Source organism: Andrena cerasifolii, chromosome 4 (genome assembly GCF_050908995.1).
Source record: "Andrena cerasifolii isolate SP2316 chromosome 4, iyAndCera1_principal, whole genome shotgun sequence".
NCBI lineage: Eukaryota > Metazoa > Arthropoda > Insecta > Hymenoptera > Andrenidae > Andrena > Andrena cerasifolii.
In genome coordinates, this window is record NC_135121.1 from 20,885,112 (window position 1) to 20,904,240 (window position 19,129).

Consider the following 19,129-nt stretch of genomic DNA (forward strand, 5'->3'; position numbering starts at 1 on the left):
ATGCACGTTTAATGAATCTTCGCAAGTTATTGTAATATTTCTCTTTACAAAGCACAATGATGCCAGGCTCTCTATTCTTGCCCATATAGTTGCGAATAAATTATGCGAATAGAAGAGCTATGTTTAATGCTCAAAAGATTGCAAGACACTTTCACGTTACATCGTCTTTCTTTCCCTTTTCTGCGTGTTTGTTTCTTTTTTAACATCGAGGAATAAAATATCGGGCATGAAGTGCAAACTGGTAAATATACACAAATCAAATGTTTATTATTGTACAATTTCTACTACTTACATCGACAACCGAAAAGCTCGTTCAAAGAACCTTAAAGGAAACTGAATTTGTAAAGGAATCGCATACTCTCCCTCTCTCTCTCTCTCTCTCTCTCTCTCTCTCTCTCTCTCTCTCTCTCTGCTTAACCCACGAATGGTTGTTTTACAATCGTTACAAATATACATATATGTACAAACTAAATACTATTTCTGTTTTGAATTGGATTAAAGTTTCATGATGCCTGACCCCCTTTCTGAGGACGGGTCCCAATTGCCCATCGCACGAATAAGAAATTTATGGATGGCAAAACAAAACACTCAAGTTGTTTTTGTGCGGTACACACATCATGTACTTTTACATGTGATATTTTTTTTTCTTTTTCTTTACATAATAAGTTTCTTCTTAATAGATGCATATATGACGTACAGTCACAATTTAATTATTACACGAATCCAAGCACACGCTTAGAACTCTCTGTACTCGTAAGAACCACTAGGCCTGGCTAGAGTTTCTTAGCCTATGTTCTTGAAATAAATTTCTCCTAGAGTACGTGGGGGGTATTTTTTCCAGACAACGTGGAATGGACTATTTTTTTCATTTAAAATCTTTTTTACTGTTAACACTTACGTGGTCATACAATATTATGCCACAACGTTGTTGCTTTTATTTTATTTTTTCTGCTGTTTACCATCATGCCATCGTTAAGGAAAGTTCTGTCTTCCTTTCGCGCTCGCGATCGGCTCGTCGTTCCCTTTGCTCCTTTCAATTACATACATCCCATTTCATAGACCCTTTCTCATTCCTCACCCACCTGCGTTCGGTACCGATGCTTTCGTATAATTTATACACAACCCGACACAAAAAGGTATGTCAATTATCCACCACATTACAAACACGTGTGTTATCCCCCGTGTCCACTCACTCAAGAAGAACGGTCCTTCTTTCTGTTATAAAAGGGTTGATTGTACGATTTCCTGATCGAGTCCTTTGTGCACGTGTAAGAGGGGCCAGAAATGGTAGCAGTGATTAAAAATCACAAATCCCTCGTTCGCTTCCAGTCTGCCTACTATGACAATCTTTGCCGCTTCGGGGAAGGCGTTACCTCCGTGTCCTCGTCCTCCTCGTCCGAATCCCCCTCGTAATCGACTAAGCCCTGCGAAACGATTTCATTGAAGGCCTTTATTATGGAGCACCTCCGTTAATTGTAATTCGAGCGCGTCGGTTAGGGAAAGTTGGATATATACCTTTTTAAATAATGTAGTACCAGTTTTCTCCACCGTGCCGATAGCTGAATTTGGATTTATGTCCGAGGCGATCGGAGATTCGTTCGTTGCCGTTGTACTATTATTGATTTGCGATTGCTGCGAGGTAATGTTATTATTAGCGGTGTTGTTATTCAGCACGGACTGCTGTTGCTGCTGCTGCTGATGGTGGCTTTTAGAGTCTGCGATAGCCGGATTCAGCGCAGAGTTTGAAGTTGACGACTGTTTCTTAGCAGAGGCCGGAGGCACGAGATCTGCCGCCGCCGCTGGCACGACCGCCTCGCCCTCGTCGAAGTCTTCCTCTTCGTTGAACCACATCTCCTCCTCTTCGTCTAATTGTCTCTGGTCCCTTCTGTATCGACTATTTCTCAATATGGATGGAACACTGATGGAACACGCAATCACAGAAAAATATTATTTCGAAACCCCCTACAGAAAGGGAATTTACTCGAGAAACACCGTGTACCTGTCAAGAGCTGCTCTGTCTCGATCCTTCAACTTATCTTGATGCTGTTCATACCTTAATTTCAAAGCTTTGAACGTTTGTACATAATCGATTGCTTCCAGTTCTTTCGAGAAATTTTCCACAACATGCGAACACAAGGATTTAATGTCCTCCTAAAATAGAACGAGCGATTTACGTTAGAAAGATACGATAGCTTCCGGAGAGCTAGCCACTGATAATTATACGTTAACTCACCAATTTAATGAACTCAAACATTTCAAGAATAGCGGAATCCAGCAGATTGTATCTGCCGTTGTTTCTTACAAATGCATCGAACACAGGCGCGAACAAGTTCCCCTTGATTATGTATCTATTGTAAAACTCATCTTTCAGGGCCACGATCTTTCTCATAAACCTTAAAGCGCACAGGACTAAGAACGTGTGCGTGGATTTCATTAAGACCAGTATCCGTTTGAGCAGATCTTTGTTCAATATGCAATTCTTGATGTGGTATGTATGATGCTCTACGCAGAATGACAGTAACTCTAAGATCAATCCTAAAAGCTGCACCGTTCTGTAATCCTCCCTTGCCGGCCGCTCCCCGATTGTGTTGGCTAAAAGTGGTGCTATCAACGTTCCAATACTATTCTTGTAGAAGTAGTTCAAGAAATCAGTCTTTTCTGACTTGTTAGCGGAGGCCAACATGTTCTCCGGATCGAGGAGCAGACGTAATACACCGGCCAGCTGCACCGCTCCGCCTAGCTCTGGGTCACTGTCGCCGACCAGCTGGGCAACTATTACGTTTATTAACATTTGGTCCTGTTCTGTATTGTTTATCTGTTGCAGCGTGTAATCTCGGACGACGCTCGGTGAATATTCCACTATGTACGTCAGTATGTCTATACTGGCTGTTTTCGTTTGGGCATCGTTCATCGCTAGAGTAATTTCTAACGCTGGTAAAATACCAAGAGCTGTTAAGGTTTTATAAAAGGCCTCTTTCCCTTGCGGCTGAAGATTCTGAGAAAAGTTACAAAATTCTTTTAAGAAAAGAACTAGATCACGTCGCTTGCTATCCGATGCCGCTTCGTCTGTTAACTGACGGAACAGTTCGGTAAGGAATTTCTCGTCGTCCTGTATCAGGGTTACTATTTCAACCTTATTAAAAAATATAAAGCTACTCAATGTATTCAACATATTATCCTCGAATACGCTGGGCGTCGGTAAAACTACATCCTGAATGTATTGAACCCGGTACGTCTGATGTATTTTGGCCAGCAGCTCGGCGTTTGTGATAGGGATCGCCTGCTTGAATCTGGCCAGCTGTCGAAGATACTCTCTATGCCTCTTCGGCTGAGGTAACGTCGGCTCGTATTCCAAACACCCGACAACATCGAAAATCGTATCGTCGCTAAACATAACTTCGAACAACGTGTTCTTATTAAGTAAGAAAATATTTTTAAATATGTCATAAAGATGATGCAATCCTTCAATGTTCTCTAAATCTTCGCATGTGTGAAATAGATTTAATAGTTTCTTGATGTAGCCCTCCGATTCTATAGCCAGCGCCAATTTGTCTTTCCTCATTTGGGAGGACAGGCAGTTTCCTATTAGCTCGTTAATGTCTTCCAATCTGCTTAACTCGCACGGTGGCAATTCTATGGGGGGCGCAGCATCCGACATGTCATCGAACCGCTCATCTTCAGACTCTTCCACGATATCTTGCGTAATCTCCACAGACGGATCCTTGCCCTGGACTTGACATATCTTCTCCCAAATCTCATCACAGCCAGCCTTTTCTTGAAAACTTAGGGCTAAATCATAATTATCTCCTTCCGACCAAACTATTAAAGTATCCTGAAACGCAAGACAAATAAGTTAAGCCTAACCATTTTTTAACCAAAATTGTGTCAAATTTATTCACAAACTCGTCGACGATTACTTACCTGTTGCTTTTGATATGCAGTGTCGGGCTGTATTCTACTTTCCAATAGAACGGAACCGTCGCTCTCCGCTCTGACCAAAAGCGAAATTCCTTTCAGTCTATCTACATACGACGATGAAACATGACCGGTACCACGATCGTCCCATTGCCTGTCGAGGTTCAGCGCGTACAACTTTACTCTTCTACGTGTATCCGTCATATTGCAAAACTGAACTTATGCACGCTGTTCTATATTATCACCAGCAATCTCGCATCCCTTTCGCTTTCCACCGGCTCCTCGCCTTATCGTAGATACTCTCACAGGTAAAATCTGGGTGCTCCGATAGACCAACGAACTTTCTCGTAACCCATCAAGCTTCCCTACCAATATATCAACCTTCCTAGCCTCCCCTTAGGACTCGGACCCTTGCGTACAGTTATACCGATCGAACGTCTCAGGTACGCCAGCGATACAAACGAAAGGTAACGCCATAAGGAATCTCTGCCGGCCCCCTAACGAAGTTTACCAACAGACCCCGCCAAGCCTGTGCTGGTGAACCACGGTATTCTCCCCTACTAATCGTACAGTATCTCCTTGTAACGGGCTCGCGGGCACGGTACAGAGGTTTGTCAGCTAGCAGTCCTCGGAATACGATACGGTGGGTCGTCGGCCCGTCGCCCAGCTCACATGCTTCGGGGGGGCTAGTTTTGACGGGAGCGAGATTGTTTACCGTGATGGATGTTTATGCGCTGCTCGTTGCATAAGCCCTTGATTCGTTGCGCCAAAGAAAAAGGTTTCGGGACGCGCGGGAAAACTGTCCGCGTAGCACACGTTTCCGCTTTCACGTGTAGCTGGCACGCGACGCGGCGTGATCACGGTCGCGCGTTTAGACGGCCCGAGGGGACCAGGCCGTCGCCGTGGAAGGTCGGGGGACGATTCTGTCGCTGGGAAGACGGCACTCTGCGTGCTCTCTAGCCGCTCTGTTACGGTTCCCGCGGCAAACGAAGCCCAAATCAAAGACGGCCCCCGCAAGATACGAGCGATCATCAACACGCAACTATTTTCCTCGATCCCTCGCGGCACCGTGATCGCCGACCATCGCACTACCTTCCTTCTTATTAAGCGAAATCACTTTAAAATTGACATAGACACTGAACAGCCACAACACTACACTCCGCCATGTTAGATCACAACAACGCGCTACGGGGTTCGCCTCGTGTATCTCAAGGATTCCAGCGCGCAATACGATATCCCGTGGCCCGCTCTGTATTCGCGTTTCTCGCTGCAACATGGGAATTGTCGCCGATTTATAAGGATAACGTAAATAATATCGGATCCTTGCCCGGCACCAGCGGAATTCCAATCAGAAACTTTACCACCGCGACGTAGTAAGACAGCCACTTGTGTCGAAACCTTTTCAACGGGTAAGTAATGTTCAACAGTTATTGAATTAGAAGTCTCTAGATGTGGCGTATGGCGTATGTATAACGCGTAACGTAGACGAAAACGAGTTTTCGTATGCACTCTTTTATTCGATTATACGCCACGAATGTGGATGATAGGTACCTTGGCTCGTGTTGAATACGTAGGCGGGGAACAGGGTATCGGGGAGTATAGGTAATAAAATGTTGACTTACAATGTTTGTACGCGTTAACCGTTCGTCGGTCACCGAATAAATTGGGTAACATCGATCAAACAAGAACCGAGCACGAATCACATATTATCGAAACAAAGTTGATAATGACTGGTAGAAAGTCAATGAATTAAAATCATGTAGAACGGTGTTGAATGCCAGGACGTGTAACGATGCAAAAAACTGCACGTTAACGACTTTTGTGTAGCGTTCAGTAGCGTTCCGTAAAGGCATTGCGTAAACGTGAAACTGTTTTCAGAGGACTAGAGGGCATTTAACGTTGTGTAGGTCTGAATGCATGCTTCAATTTCGCAAGGACAACGTTTTCATAAATTGTAAAATTATGGAAAATGATGATGACTGTTCGGCGAGATCTGATCTACTTTCCGTAGTCACATCGAGCTTGCGCATCTTCGGTTTAGAAAAATGAGGTTATAATTATCTTTCCACTGATCAATAAAAGTAGATGACGGCGATTATTCTTTTATATTTCTGTTCCACTTTTTACGCACTTTTGAAACCTGGGAACGTAACTTCCGATCACTGCCTTACATTACTATTCGCAACGTATCATTATTTATCGTTGCTATTACACTGAAAAATTTCGCTAACGATAATTGGCAATAAATAAATGTCGTATTTAATTTGAAAAGTTTATAGGCAATTGGTATTAGAATTTCTATACTCTTCTTAAGGAGTTTAATGCTTCTTAAACTTAATTCGAGATACAAAATTTGGTCAATTTTTGCTATTGTACAAATAGTGCAATTGTCAAATTGCTGTAACTAAGCTTTCTGGTTTCCCTAAATAAGCTCGTAGTTATTTTAGAATAAACGTGTTAGTTTAGTTTCTTAGATAATATAATTTATTTTGTACTCGTTACATTCCATAGCCTCACCCGAATGTATTGTCCAAAATTATTACAAATAACTTTGCGCACAATAAATTATATAAATTGCATACAAATCTAAGTAATGAAAACGAAAGCACTATTAAATAGAGAAATAAATTTATTATATATAATGATTGTTGTCTAAAACAATTATATTATAGTCGTCTTATACCGATTGATATTACCACTCCCATGTACAGACACTATATACTCCCTGCATAATCCGATAGCTCCTATAATCTGTACACCGATATGAATGCAGAGCAAAGAAAAGTCTATTAAACGGCTTCAGTCGTGCGTGTCGCTATAAAAGTTATGGGATTAAAAATGGTAAATTAGAATAACAATTAGACAAAGTATACAGAAACAATTTAATGGATACAAAAGTTATTTCGGGGAAACACTTTGGAGAAGCCTGTCCGCACCGCGAAGGTATATACCCACACGCAAACTAGTCGATCAACTCCGATCGTACGCATAGCGCCCGCTGGAATTATAATTTGCGTGCGTTTATATCCTTCCTAGAACAGTCTGTATTAAAAAAAAAGAAGAAAAGATAAATCCGTCGCATCGTTTGCTTTTAAATCATTATCCAAATACACATGCGATCATCGATATCGTAATTGTCAACTTCGAATTTGAATTTCAAGCTCTTAACCGTAATCGTTACACATCCCTCAAATATTAATTATATCTGTAAACCAGGCCAGTCATTAATCAAGATAGAAACTATTATATATTACAGAAAATTATCACATAAGTTTACAAACGTTTACTCTGCGGAGTTTACTCTACTGAGCTGAGATGAAAATTTTTGTAGCCTACGTCTCCGTAACATCTCTTGCTCACTAGAAGATTCCGTTTCGTCCCTAAGCGACGACTCTGCGGTCAGCTCGTTGCTATTTGTGCCTGTTAGCGTACTCGTGCTCTCGCTGGAAGTGTTTGCAGTAGGAACGTCTGCCTCGGCTGTAACATCCGTATGCTCGTTCTCCATTTCAGAGCTCAAGTCCTTCGACGTCCCCGGCTTCGCCATTGAAGAAACGTCCGATGCGACGTTCGCGTTTGATGCAGCAGTTGGCACTGGAATGCTGTAGACCGAGCGTCATAATAATTCTAACCACGTTACTCGACGACTGTACAAAGAGACGTAAGATTTCTACGAACTTGGCAGTAGCAGCTGCCGTTTGATATTGGTTCATCATGGCGCTGGCAGCATCCAGTAAAAGCTGGACTCTTTGCAGCGTTTGTATTCTAGCTTCAACGGCTTGCCGCAGGTTCCCCTCCATTGCTCTGAGCTCCTCTTCGCTCAGTTCTGTTAAATTAGGTGGTGGTGTAGGGATCGGAGGTAGTGGTACCATAGTAGGGAACGGTGGCGGGAATAATGGTACACCGCCAGGTGCTAAGTTCTGGAATGACGTGGATGGTGTATTCCCACCATTATTTTGACCCTGCTGTTGCGCCGTTGACCCTGGTGCTTGTTGCTGTTGCTGCTGTTGTTGCTGCTGCTGTTGCTGTTGCGGTGCTGCTCCTGGAGCTTGCAAGCCGGCCCAAAATGCTGGTAACACCTGAACTATATTTAAAAAAGTACGAACACTATAACTTTAGTTTTTCTTAATGTTATTATTGAAACACTAGCAAAATGCCCCGCGCTTCGATTCGGACCTAAGAGATATTATGGACTCTATTAAAACACAGTTTACCCCTTTTCACCCCCTTAGGGGTTGATTAGTGCAAAATCCTGAAATTGATTTTTAGGGATTTGCGTGGGAAACCTTTGTATGTAAAAACCAAGATGATATCTAATCGGGCCTACGAGATATTGAGAAGTCCGTGAAAACACAGTTTACCCCTTTTCACCCCCTCGGGGACAGAATTTCCAAAAATCCTCCTCCCAAATTTCACGTTCCTAAGTTAAACGGTTTGAGCTGGGCGTTGATGAGTCAGTGAGTCAGTCAGGACTTCTTCTTTTATATATATATATATATATGTATAGATAAACCAGCATTATTATCCTTACCAATTGGATTAAATCCTGGTGCTTGGGGGGCCTGAGGGGGCTGCGGTCCTGCAGCCTGCGGTTGATTCTGCTGCCTATTTCCCTGGTTATTCGTAACAGGTCTTAAAATGTTCAAACGGCAAGTAGGACATGTTTGTTGACGTTGAAACCAAGAGCGAAGGCAAGCAGTATGAAAGATATGATTGCATGGTAATTTCTTGCTCGCTGCCACCATTTCTTCCCTACGACAGTGATATAGACGAACAGATGTCCAAGCTGTGATAATGTACGCTTGGAAAGGCAGAAACGTGCCGTGCTTACCTGCATATTATGCACACGTTGTCAGCAGCGGCCAATTCTTCTGCCGTCGCATCCGGATACAACGTATTCATGTTTCTAATAGCTCGCCGAGACATCACGATATCCCGGAAAGCTTTCTTAAAGTCTCGCATTGTATAATACATTGGGCGAAGTGCAAACAAAGGTAAAGTATACAATTTGATCATCAAAGTGACAAAAGCAACATACAAAATTACCTGAGGGAATACAAGCACGTTCGTTTCAATAGTTTCACGCACAGCATAGACGTTACTGACATCTTTCCTACCTTCAATAGTCCAATTATTAGTTCTATGTACAATAGAAACACTGGCTTATTGTCCCATGGATTTTCATTTTGCAGATCTACCGTATGCAGTATATACTTTACGGTGATGTTGAATACAACGGTTAAAAGAATAGCGTATTCAAAACCAAATACGAGTTGCACAGAGGGACCTTTCGAGGCTGTCGTATTATACGCGTAACGAATCATACTTAAATTCGTCGCGAACAGAAGACTCAGCAGAGTAGAAACTCGAAGGTGGAACAGCCACGTTATCACCGGGCTCCTTTCCATCTGGAGATCAACGAAACAAGAATTATACAACATCGAAATCCTGATGTCTATCAGTTCTACTTACATAATCTACCCGATCTTCCGCCAACCAATGGAACGACTTCAAAAATAAGAGAAATGTAAATAGCGCTATAAATTTGGGGCTGAAGTCGTCTCTGAACACTGTAAACGCTAGACAAGTCTCAGTCACTGCATACCACACTTTTTCTAATAAATGCTGCGAACAGACAACGCCGAGCATAAACATACATGCCTCGTGCTTGACAATAATCGCAGTGAACCTTAAATATGGCAATGTATGCTCACCTCTAACTCCGCAGCACGTAGAGTACCAAAAAATATCTTCCGAAGAAAAGCATTTATCATAAACACTAGAATTAAACCTTGTGCATAGATTACCTAAATTTAACATAGGAGAAAAGTAGAGTAACTGTTACGAAGTGTAAAAATCAACGTCTACCAACTCCCCAAGCGCAAGTGCTTTGAAACCGTTTCCAAATGCAACGAGCAGTCATTTCCAAGTGAAAAGTCAACGCTGCATCTCTTTTTCTATATTAAATAGAGCAAGCGATGCTTGCATTCCAAAGCTATGGGCCATTCAACGGTTACGACAGTATACACGACAAACTCCATCGTAGGAGCTGAGTCTCCAAATGCCTATCAGCCACGCACAGTTGGAAACCGAACACTGCATTGTGCTTGCGGGTTCAGGAGAGAATTGGGGAAGAAATCTGAGAGAGGAGAGCGTCCAAGCTTACCGTCATACTAGGGTTGGATTTGGTTATGTGGACCACTGTCGGATAAAACTGTTTCCTTTGATAATAAGCATTGCCTATTACAGCGCACGTTAGCGCTGTACTTATCAGTATTATTCCAGCCTCCCTCATTTTTGTGCCGGTCGACTTTCCAGCTCCAGAGGCTGTTGTTCTCGGGTAAAATATTCACTGACACTTATCGTACCAATAATTTACGTGCATCAACAGCTGTAGATCCGATTGGAATCAACGAGGCGCTGCTATCATAACGACAGTATCTGAAACTATCAACGAATGCGATAGAATGATGTTTCGTGCTTTCGCGTGAAAATAAGTATGCATTTCTTGAATGTCGCGTTCGTCCCACACCTTTGTTACCTCGACACTGAAAACAGATCCCCCAGGCAGACAATGTACAATTCCTCTGTCATAGTTGTGCGTTTTGTTTGCACGGCAATCGAACGTGTATTACTTCTACTTGACAATTCCAGGAAGGACAGACGGTGCAACCTGATTGGCTGGATCCATGCAACTGTGTTGCTGTTAACGTTAAATTTCAACCACGTGGAACACAATGACAGTCATATTTGTAATGCGTGCTTGCAAATTGTATGCTTTTAAATAACTTAAGGGTGGATTCTCGTCTAACAGCTCTAAAAGTAACTGATATTTAAGAATTTTTTTGAAAAAAATGTTGGTCATATTGGATTAAACTCTTTTGAGATATAAGGCGGCATCTATAAACTTGCAGAAAATATTTTTTTTATGTCGATCCTTATTATTTATTAATTATTGTGGAATCTTGTCCACCTCTTCAACGATGTAACTCCTGTCGGTGGGATGTGTAACACTAGGGTGGCTCTTATATTCGACTTTTGAATTTTCTTCGGGGCACCCTCCAGAATAGTTCCATATAATTAAAAAAAAATCTGTGTAAAGTTTGGGCCCGATCGGATAACGGAAAAAGGTGCCCTCGGGCTGTTGAATATTTAAATAATTATAATTACATTTCGGTATATTCATAAATAACAAGTGTTCGAGAAGCATTTAAACTTTAAAAATTTGAGAAAAAAAAATTTTCTTTTTCAGTTTTTCGGCCTTTTTTCGAAAACCGTTTGTCGCACGAAAAAAAGTAATAGAACATAACAGATGCTCCTTGTCAGGGTCTACAAATTTTGTTCGACATATTTTTTTTATATAATCAATAACTTGGAGGATATTATATAAAATCGACTTCGCGAGCTGTTAAATAATTATTTATATGTTCAAGGGCCCAGGGGCACCTTTTCCCGTTATCCGATCGGGCTCAAACTTTATACAGATTTTTCTTTTATTATTACGAACTATTCTGGGGGGTGCGCTAAAGAAAATGTTGAAAAAAATTTTTACTAAGAGTAAATACGAGCCACCCTAGTGTAGCACCTATCACAGTCATCTGATTGCAAAAAAAATAGAAGTTTCTTAAAGTTAGATAGTTTATGCTGGTATTAGTCAACTTTAAAGAAAAAAAATGGAAAGAGTTATAGTGTTTGAAGGAAAAAGTAACTTTTTTCCTGAGACAAATTTTTCATCTTTATTCTTTATATCGCAGAAAAAAGTATTATAAATAAAAACTAAAATTAATTTTTTGGTCCAATACCTGGAGAAATGTATAACGAATAAAATGAGCTTTATTTGAAATTGATCAGTCAATTAGTTTTTGAGTTATCCGAGACTCCAACATGGTCGTAGAGATTCCACAATAATTAATAAACAGTAAGAAGGATCAACATAAAAAAAATATTTTCTGCAAATTTAAAAATACCTCCTTATATCATAAAAGAGTTTAATGCAACATTAATAGCTTTTTTTTTAAAATTCATAAATTTCGGGGGTTGTTACACGAGAATCCCCCCTTAAGCGCTCAGACATAAAACATGTATTTGTAATAATATCTGAAGATCTCGTTACAATCTGTAATCTATATTCTATAGGATAGTGGTACGCTAATTTAATTTGTTTATGCCACACTAATCTAGGATTTTCTTGGAATCTTTAATTCTCCTGCATTAACATACATCATATAAAAATTGTCCGACAGATATATACTTCGTTCACTCGCTTATGTTCTCGTTTAACATACTCAAAATAGTAGTCTTCTTTGATATATTTGTATGACAACTTATTCATACTTAAGAACACTGTGGTTATTATACATCTAATTATACAAGCACTTAAAGCGTAACTAGAGTAAAAGCAATCTATTTGCATCGGGCTAAATTATAATCGACACTTTTGTATTTATACTAATGTCACGGTTCGCTATGAATTCTTTAAACGTTTACGAGCTGGAATGCTTAAATTAAATGTTTGAACACATTTTTAACAGATCTGTACATTAACGAGTTAGGTATGTCTACTAACGTTTCTCGTAGTTTTCAATATACTTTTAGGGCTCTGATACTTCGGGGTTCCCAATTGAGTGACGGCTTTCAAAGGTGTTCTACGAGAGTCTACTATGGACTTTCTCACTAAAGCCTTGGCGCTCTTGGGCGTTTTCACGGTCAACGGCTTTTTAATGTGTGGAGTTTTGCATAAGGCGTTGGCATCGGGTTTATACATACTTAACCTTGAATCTTGTAATACTGTATTGTTTGGGACTTTCTTCACCGAAGGCGGAGTGCTCGCGTTCGTGTTCTCCTTTCGGTGAAGCGCTATATCGGACAAGACGTTAAGTTGCCTATTAGTGGTCACTCGTGATGTATTAGAGCTCTTCGTATCAGAATCCCGAGAGAGATAATAGCAGGTGCTCTCTGTTTCCATGGTAATTTGGGAAGGAGAGTTCTTAGACATCGACTTTCCATTCCTGTTCTTCATATTCTTGCTTGACTTTCGACACAATTCGGTCCTCTCGCAGCTCTGCTTTAAAGTGCTTGTAAACTGATTGTTGTTCACGCTCAACCAATTGTTCTTCTTATTCGAAACAGTGTTCTGCGCGTATAGTTTAGTCGTGCACTCATCGAACAATTTAGCTTTAGCTAATACCATCCCTGCGTTCTGAGTTCTTAATTTCGCTATCGATGCGCGACCAGTCTGAGCAACTGGGGTGTTCGTTTGACTCGTCGACTTAAAGTAACGCTCAGCATCTTTCCAGGGCATAGCTGACTTCTTCCAATCAGACTTTGGAGTTAACGAAGACACAGGCGTATTTAGAATATTCTGCTGACTGTTCGTCTTTTTCAATTTCTCAACCTTCTCATCGGAGAACATAGCGGTGCTCGTAAGTTCATTCCCATGGAAAGACGACACTCGACGCACCGTCGTGTGCGTTCGATTTTTTATCGGTTGTAGAACTCCGCTTCCAATAGAACTACGCTTCGCTGTATACATATTTGAGCTATTAAATTCGTTGCGTATATTATTCAGCAGGGCATTATTCTTCTCTTCCTCCCAGAGGGATGTAGACACAGGTCGTAAGTAAGCGTCGTCCTTCGTGCAGCCCGACGAGAACGCTCGTTCGGTATGTGGATGGTAAGCGTTATTTAATTCTTGCCCAGGTTGTCCTTGCGACTGTAAATCTGATCCACGAGAAATGTGCCACGAAGCTGTTCGTTTAACGCGTTTGCTGCAAATTCAAAATAAATCAAGATACAAGGATTCTAAAATTCACAGGAATAAGCATCTCGAAATTGCAATGTACCTCATAATCCTCTCTTGCGACCTTCTTCTTAGAGTGCCTATTTTCCTAGCGCTTGGAGACCTTATAATTTTATGCTCGCTGGATCTCCGAATTTTGAGCTCCTTTCCAAGCTTCCTAGCCAAGTAATCTGTCGTCGCTGTGCTTTCGATACTAGCCTCCTCCAAAGTCTTCTCGTACGCAGTTTGTACTTTGTTCACAGAGTGCGGCGACAAGCCGTCATTTTCTTCGCTACTCACGCAACCAAACTCTTGAGAGAGGCGAGACTCAATCGCTGAAACTCTACTTTTGATCTCCTCGTATTCACTTTTAGGTATCGTAACGTATTCGTCGGACTGGTTGTCCACAGACGTGACCTCGAGGTGCGAGTACGCCTCGAAGTTATTTAAAGTCAGCCTCCTTTTCGGCGGGTACAAACGCATCTCATCAAAGTTATCTAGAATCTTTAGCTCCTCCGAACTTGAGCTTAATTGGGCATGGCACTTATCACCGCTAATGTCATTCTCCTTCGTTGACAAGACCTGCTCGTCACTATCGTCCGATAAATTCACATCTGCGTCGATGAACACGTTGTTGTACTCCTTCTGAAGCTCGTTCGATACTTCGCTGTCTTTTAAAATTAATTTCAGCTCCGAGGAACCATCGCTGTACCTTCTATACTTTCTTTGCGAGTCGCATGTATTAGAAACAGAACTCCAACGTCGTTCTGTATACTCATCAAGGGTGTTTGCGTATGACTCCGAGTCTCCGTCGGTAGTTTTCTGGAAATATTAGAAGAGTTAGAAAAAACGTACACAAGACATTAAGCAAATTATTTGAGCATGCTCACTGGCTTTCTTGGCACAAAACGATCCAAACTAAGTCTGATTTTCTTAGATTTATCTGTTTTATCTGCGACTCTCCTAGAATATAGATTAAATAACAGGCGATTAGTCCATATTTACATAGAAAATACTAGTTACAAATAATTGAGCCACCAGACACATACTTCTTCTTTGTATTCAAGGGATCTACACGCTCGACAACTTTTCTCTTTTTGGTGCACTTAGCGTTCGACACATGGAACGAATCACAGTTCTCGGGAATCTGCTGATGGTCACATATGTTAGGTTCGTCAGGTACAGGAGCTTTGCCAACAATCTTCTTCAAACCGTTAAACATTCCTAAAGAAAGGAGCCATTCAAATGTAAAAGTTTATACGCGCACGTGTCGCGATTCATGAGATTAATAGTTGCTAAGTTAATTAAATGATGCAAGCATTAAAACAAAGTTGTGTAAAACTGGAAGCTTTTACAGCATGCTGTTATCCATTGCATCGAAAGTTTAACGTAAATTACTATGAACAGATTCATAGACATACTTAGATTGAGGTTGGAGGCACTTAGATGTGGCTTACGTGTGAGACTTCCACTGCGGTGTTTTTTTTTTCTCGGTTTCGAACGTGAATGACTATCGGAGACATCCAACTCATTATCCGTGCTGCCGATCGTTTCCATAGAAATCGCTCGCGTTATATGATCTGGCAAGATACCAATATGCTCTGCGTTCTCAATTAAAATCTACAATACAATGTAAAGAACATGATTACTCTTCTCTCGAAAGGTATAACTTTCATTGGAAGAAATTTGTTACCTTGATAATAAGGAAATGTAATTCAAGGCGCATCTGCACAGCAGATATAGTTACTTCTTGCAGGGGCATGATATTTGGCCCGACGACTTTCGCCAGATTATCGATGCCCATTTTATTCTGTTTCTCGTACAACGATACTCTCTTCAAGAACTCCATAAGAAACGCCAAAGTATTAAGATGGTGCGGCGGTAAAAGTATACAAGCCAACAGTAATGCTTGTACACGATAAGTTTTGAGCATGGCACAGTGTACGAATAAGTCATGATAGGTGTATGGTATCAGTGGCTCCGGCAAGTCCCTAAAGAAAGTTTTCAAGCAATTAGCTACATCGATGGCATGGTGCTTTTCCCCTAAGGTTCCGCCGTTGTCTAAGCGGGCGATCAGTTCCTTTTGCCTGACTTGCGATCCCGCTTTCCTGAACAATCCTTCTTGGGTGAAATGCTTCTCTAGGAAAGCGGACGCCTGGCTAACGAACACTGGCACGTGTACGATACCACCGGAGGACAGATTCACAACGTCTAATGGTTGATACGACAGAGGAGTTTTGAATACTTTCTTCGAGATATGCTTAGCTCCCTCGAGCCTCTCGATTTTGAACATACTCTTTTTAAACCGGTACTTAATTCCATAATTGCGGAGATCACTGACAACGGAATGATATACTGTCTCTTTGTGCAGAACATCGTAAATCAACATGTTTATACTTGAAAGGCATAGATCTTTCTGATATAAATTACAATAACATCCTTTGTTAATTATAAACATATATATCACAATATAAATACATCTCGCGTTTCGCTGTAGTCAACTGTAATCAAACATGACTGTTCTGAAAGTATCTTGTAACTGACACGCAGTGCTGCCAACCCTGTTAATCAAGATACTTTTAAAATCCGGTCACGCATGATGTAAGGACATAAGGGGTACCTTCCGTTTCGCGCATTGAGGACGGATTCACAAACGTTTCTTAAGCAAATGCTTAAAATCATCTTCTGGAAGACGATCCTAGGACGGTATTCTCAGTCGCTACTTATTCTTAAGCAAATGCTTAAGCATTCGGCATCCTTTACTAGCTACTAGGTTAGTAGAGGATGCCGCATGCTTAAGCATTTGCTTTAGAATAAGTAGCGATTATGAATATCGGCCCTATTTCACTTAAGACATCAGGAATTCAGAGACGTTGCTTCAGATGATCTTAAGCATTTGCTTAGAATAAGCAATTGCTTATATCTAATAACATACAAGCATTTACTTATTTGAACAAGATCTTCCTGAAGCAAAAGGGGGTAGACACGGGTAATGCAGCGCGCTGTATACCGATACAATCTGGCCCGAAACATGTGTTTTGTAGAATACGTTTTTCGTCCTTATATGAGCAGATTTTGGGCTGGGTGAGGTCTTCTTCGAAAGAGCAACGTTCAATGCAGCGCGCTCTGGTCATGGTTCGACGAGATTGTGTTTATATCTAATAATATGATGTCCAAAGTCGAGCAAAAGTCGACAAAATACACCCACAGAATCCAAGTATTTTTAGGTCACTAAAAGAGTTTTGTGACTCAAACGATGACCAGAGCGCGCTGTATTGAACCTTCCTCTTTCGAATGAGTCCTCACCCAGCCCAAAATTTGGTCATATAAGGACGAAAAACGTATTCCCGTGATTGCATTCCCAAATACGAGCTCCGCCATTTTCACGATAAAACAGAGCAAGACACGTGACAAATTTAGTTCAGGTAGTAGATACGAAATGGCGCCTTCTCGGGAGGACTACTAGTGATCCTCTAGACAGTGATCCAAAGAACGTGTATCGTCGCTGATTGGTTGCCGCGATTTGGAGCAAAAGCGGAAGTAGACAGAAAGAAACTGTAAAAAAGATAGAGACAGAAATATCGATAGAAAGAGACAGAAAAATACTGATTGAAAGAGATAGATAAACGTTTAGGTTTTGTTATTTCCAGTTTTGCTCCAAAATGGCTGCGGTTATACCGATCACTCCCTAGAGGATCACTAAGGACTGTCAACGTAGAATCATAGCAAAACTGAAGTACCGAGGCGCTGGCTTTGGCTGTGTTCCGAATTACGCATACTGCGCATAGACTGCAGAGAAAACCGTTCCGTTTCAGTCTATGCCCGCATTGGTGTCGTTGGTGGCATATAGGATTCCCTAGGATTCTCCTACTTCTAGCGCATGAAGCGTGCAGTTTATGCGCGCATGCGTATTTGTCTCTTTACGCCACTTTACGCACGCTTTGAAAAACATGCACCAAATTATGTGGTCCTCTCCTCAAAGTGACAGAAAATGTAACCTACATATATGCTACATGACAATAAATGTTTATTAGATTTTTTTACGCTACATTTGTCAACTTTTTATAACTTAACATCCTTCCAAAATACTATTGTTACACCTCAAAACTTTATGAAATCGGGTATAAGATCCATGTCCGCATTTCTAATCATGTAAGAGTTCCGTTAGCGTAAAAATACATTTTTATTATTTATTTGTGCATCAATCGACAAAAAACTTATTAGACGTAATATTTAACCTCCCCTTTACACATAAAACAAACAAGAAGTATTTTGAAAAACATTTTAACCTAATAATAGTCTATTTAATATCTAGTATAAAATGTCTATTTCTGCTCAGCGGAAATGCTCGCATTTCTGCTCACGAGCGTGACCCATTCTCTGCTTACATATCCACGCGCTATAATTACATTTTGGATAACATAAATAAACAAAATTATTTAAAGGTTTCAATGCTAATTATTCACCATTCGGAGCTACATCAGCCAGTAAAAAAATCTAATGAACCAAAATTTTTAGAAATCTGGTGATGACATTGTATAATACTGATAATTTATCAGTAATCTTAATAAAGTAAGTCATCTCAATAGTTTATAAATTGTTTTAATTGTTATTATGGCGTGATTTATTAAAATATTTAAAAATACATGATTTTTAGTCGTATTATATTAATTTTGCGATAAAATCAGTATTATAGTAAACTAAATCTAACAAGAAACAATTTTATCGTAACATTATGTACAATACGTGTAAAAATCATGTCTTTTCAATTATTCAGATTAATTAATAAATTATAAAAAATTAAAACAATTTATAAATTAAAATAAAAGTCTTTAACCGTTGATACCGAATACACTCGAAATACATATGCACACGTAAAGCGACAAATACGCATGCGCGTAATATGCGCATTGACGGTACATGCTTTTTTTCTGCATTTGCTGCACGCATTATGAGCTAGAAGTTGGAGGATTCTAGGGAATTCTACGAATCAGGTAATACCGTCTATGCACTCGCTGTATGAATCGCAACCAACGCAACGGACTCAATTTCGAAGCGGACAACACATCCCTAGAAGGTTTATGGCAGGATCGAAACGGAAGATGAGAAAGGAAGCAAATACGTGGCGCGCATTGTTATTTCGTAAAGGCTTTTACTGCTAAGTTTTTCGAACGTGTTCTTATAATGCTAACTTTGCAGCTATACTCTAATCCAGAAGACGTATGAGAGCTTGTGATTTTATTCAATAGCCTTCAAAACCTTCAATTCAACCCGGGCGCGAGTAATAAATAAATTCATTTTTCATTTACACATCTGCTTACCAAATCTCGCTGGGTAAGCAGCAGTTCGTCCTGTAAAACTCATAAAATATGGTCTTCGCTTTCAATAATATGGAATCGCTGTTCAAGAAGAATAGAAAAACTCGGATTGAGAAAATCC

At 40.6% G+C, this 19,129-nt stretch overlaps 3 protein-coding genes and 1 long non-coding RNA gene across 8 annotated transcripts; 1 reads left to right on the forward strand and 3 right to left on the reverse strand.

Annotated features, from left to right (window-relative positions):
- Positions 1-246: 246 nt before the first annotated feature.
- On the reverse strand, positions 247-5,302 carry Flfl (serine/threonine-protein phosphatase 4 regulatory subunit 3 flfl). Of its 2 annotated transcripts, none has more exons than XM_076810858.1 (5): positions 3,922-5,302; positions 2,234-3,832; positions 2,000-2,151; positions 1,516-1,918; positions 247-1,424 (listed from the first exon to the last, which is right to left on the reverse strand). In XM_076810858.1, exons 1-5 carry the CDS (start codon positions 4,117-4,119, stop codon positions 1,338-1,340), a joined length of 2,439 nt encoding a protein of 812 aa, XP_076666973.1. In that variant the 5' UTR covers positions 4,120-5,302; the 3' UTR covers positions 247-1,337. The 2 variants fall into 2 exon arrangements, with proteins under 2 accessions (XP_076666973.1, XP_076666972.1); XM_076810857.1 differs by having other exon boundaries at positions 247-1,448.
- A 282-nt stretch (positions 5,303-5,584) lies between these two features.
- On the forward strand, positions 5,585-6,987 carry LOC143368307 (uncharacterized). The gene is made up of 2 exons (XR_013085211.1): positions 5,585-5,723; positions 5,794-6,987. It is a non-coding gene; the product is annotated as an uncharacterized LOC143368307 (long non-coding RNA).
- Sip3 (septin interacting protein 3) lies at positions 6,784-10,603 on the reverse strand. 3 transcript variants are annotated; one of them, XM_076810862.1, is made up of 10 exons: positions 10,445-10,603; positions 10,079-10,359; positions 9,627-9,719; positions 9,385-9,537; positions 9,030-9,320; positions 8,744-8,958; positions 8,444-8,664; positions 7,591-7,996; positions 7,197-7,514; positions 6,784-7,102 (listed from the first exon to the last, which is right to left on the reverse strand). In XM_076810862.1, exons 2-9 carry the CDS (start codon positions 10,205-10,207, stop codon positions 7,199-7,201), a joined length of 1,824 nt encoding a protein of 607 aa, XP_076666977.1. In that variant the 5' UTR covers positions 10,208-10,359; positions 10,445-10,603; the 3' UTR covers positions 6,784-7,102; positions 7,197-7,198. The 3 variants fall into 3 exon arrangements, with proteins under 3 accessions (XP_076666977.1, XP_076666976.1, XP_076666975.1); XM_076810861.1 differs by having other exon boundaries at positions 6,784-7,120; XM_076810860.1 differs by having other exon boundaries at positions 6,784-7,514.
- A 1,487-nt stretch (positions 10,604-12,090) lies between these two features.
- On the reverse strand, positions 12,091-16,237 carry LOC143368302 (uncharacterized). 2 transcript variants are annotated; one of them, XM_076810855.1, is made up of 6 exons: positions 15,384-16,237; positions 15,112-15,310; positions 14,740-14,914; positions 14,581-14,653; positions 13,755-14,512; positions 12,091-13,679 (listed from the first exon to the last, which is right to left on the reverse strand). In XM_076810855.1, exons 1-6 carry the CDS (start codon positions 16,146-16,148, stop codon positions 12,461-12,463), a joined length of 3,189 nt encoding a protein of 1,062 aa, XP_076666970.1. In that variant the 5' UTR covers positions 16,149-16,237; the 3' UTR covers positions 12,091-12,460. The 2 variants fall into 2 exon arrangements, with proteins under 2 accessions (XP_076666970.1, XP_076666971.1); XM_076810856.1 differs by having other exon boundaries at positions 15,148-15,310; positions 15,384-16,236.
- Between the last annotated feature and the right edge of the window lie 2,892 nt (positions 16,238-19,129).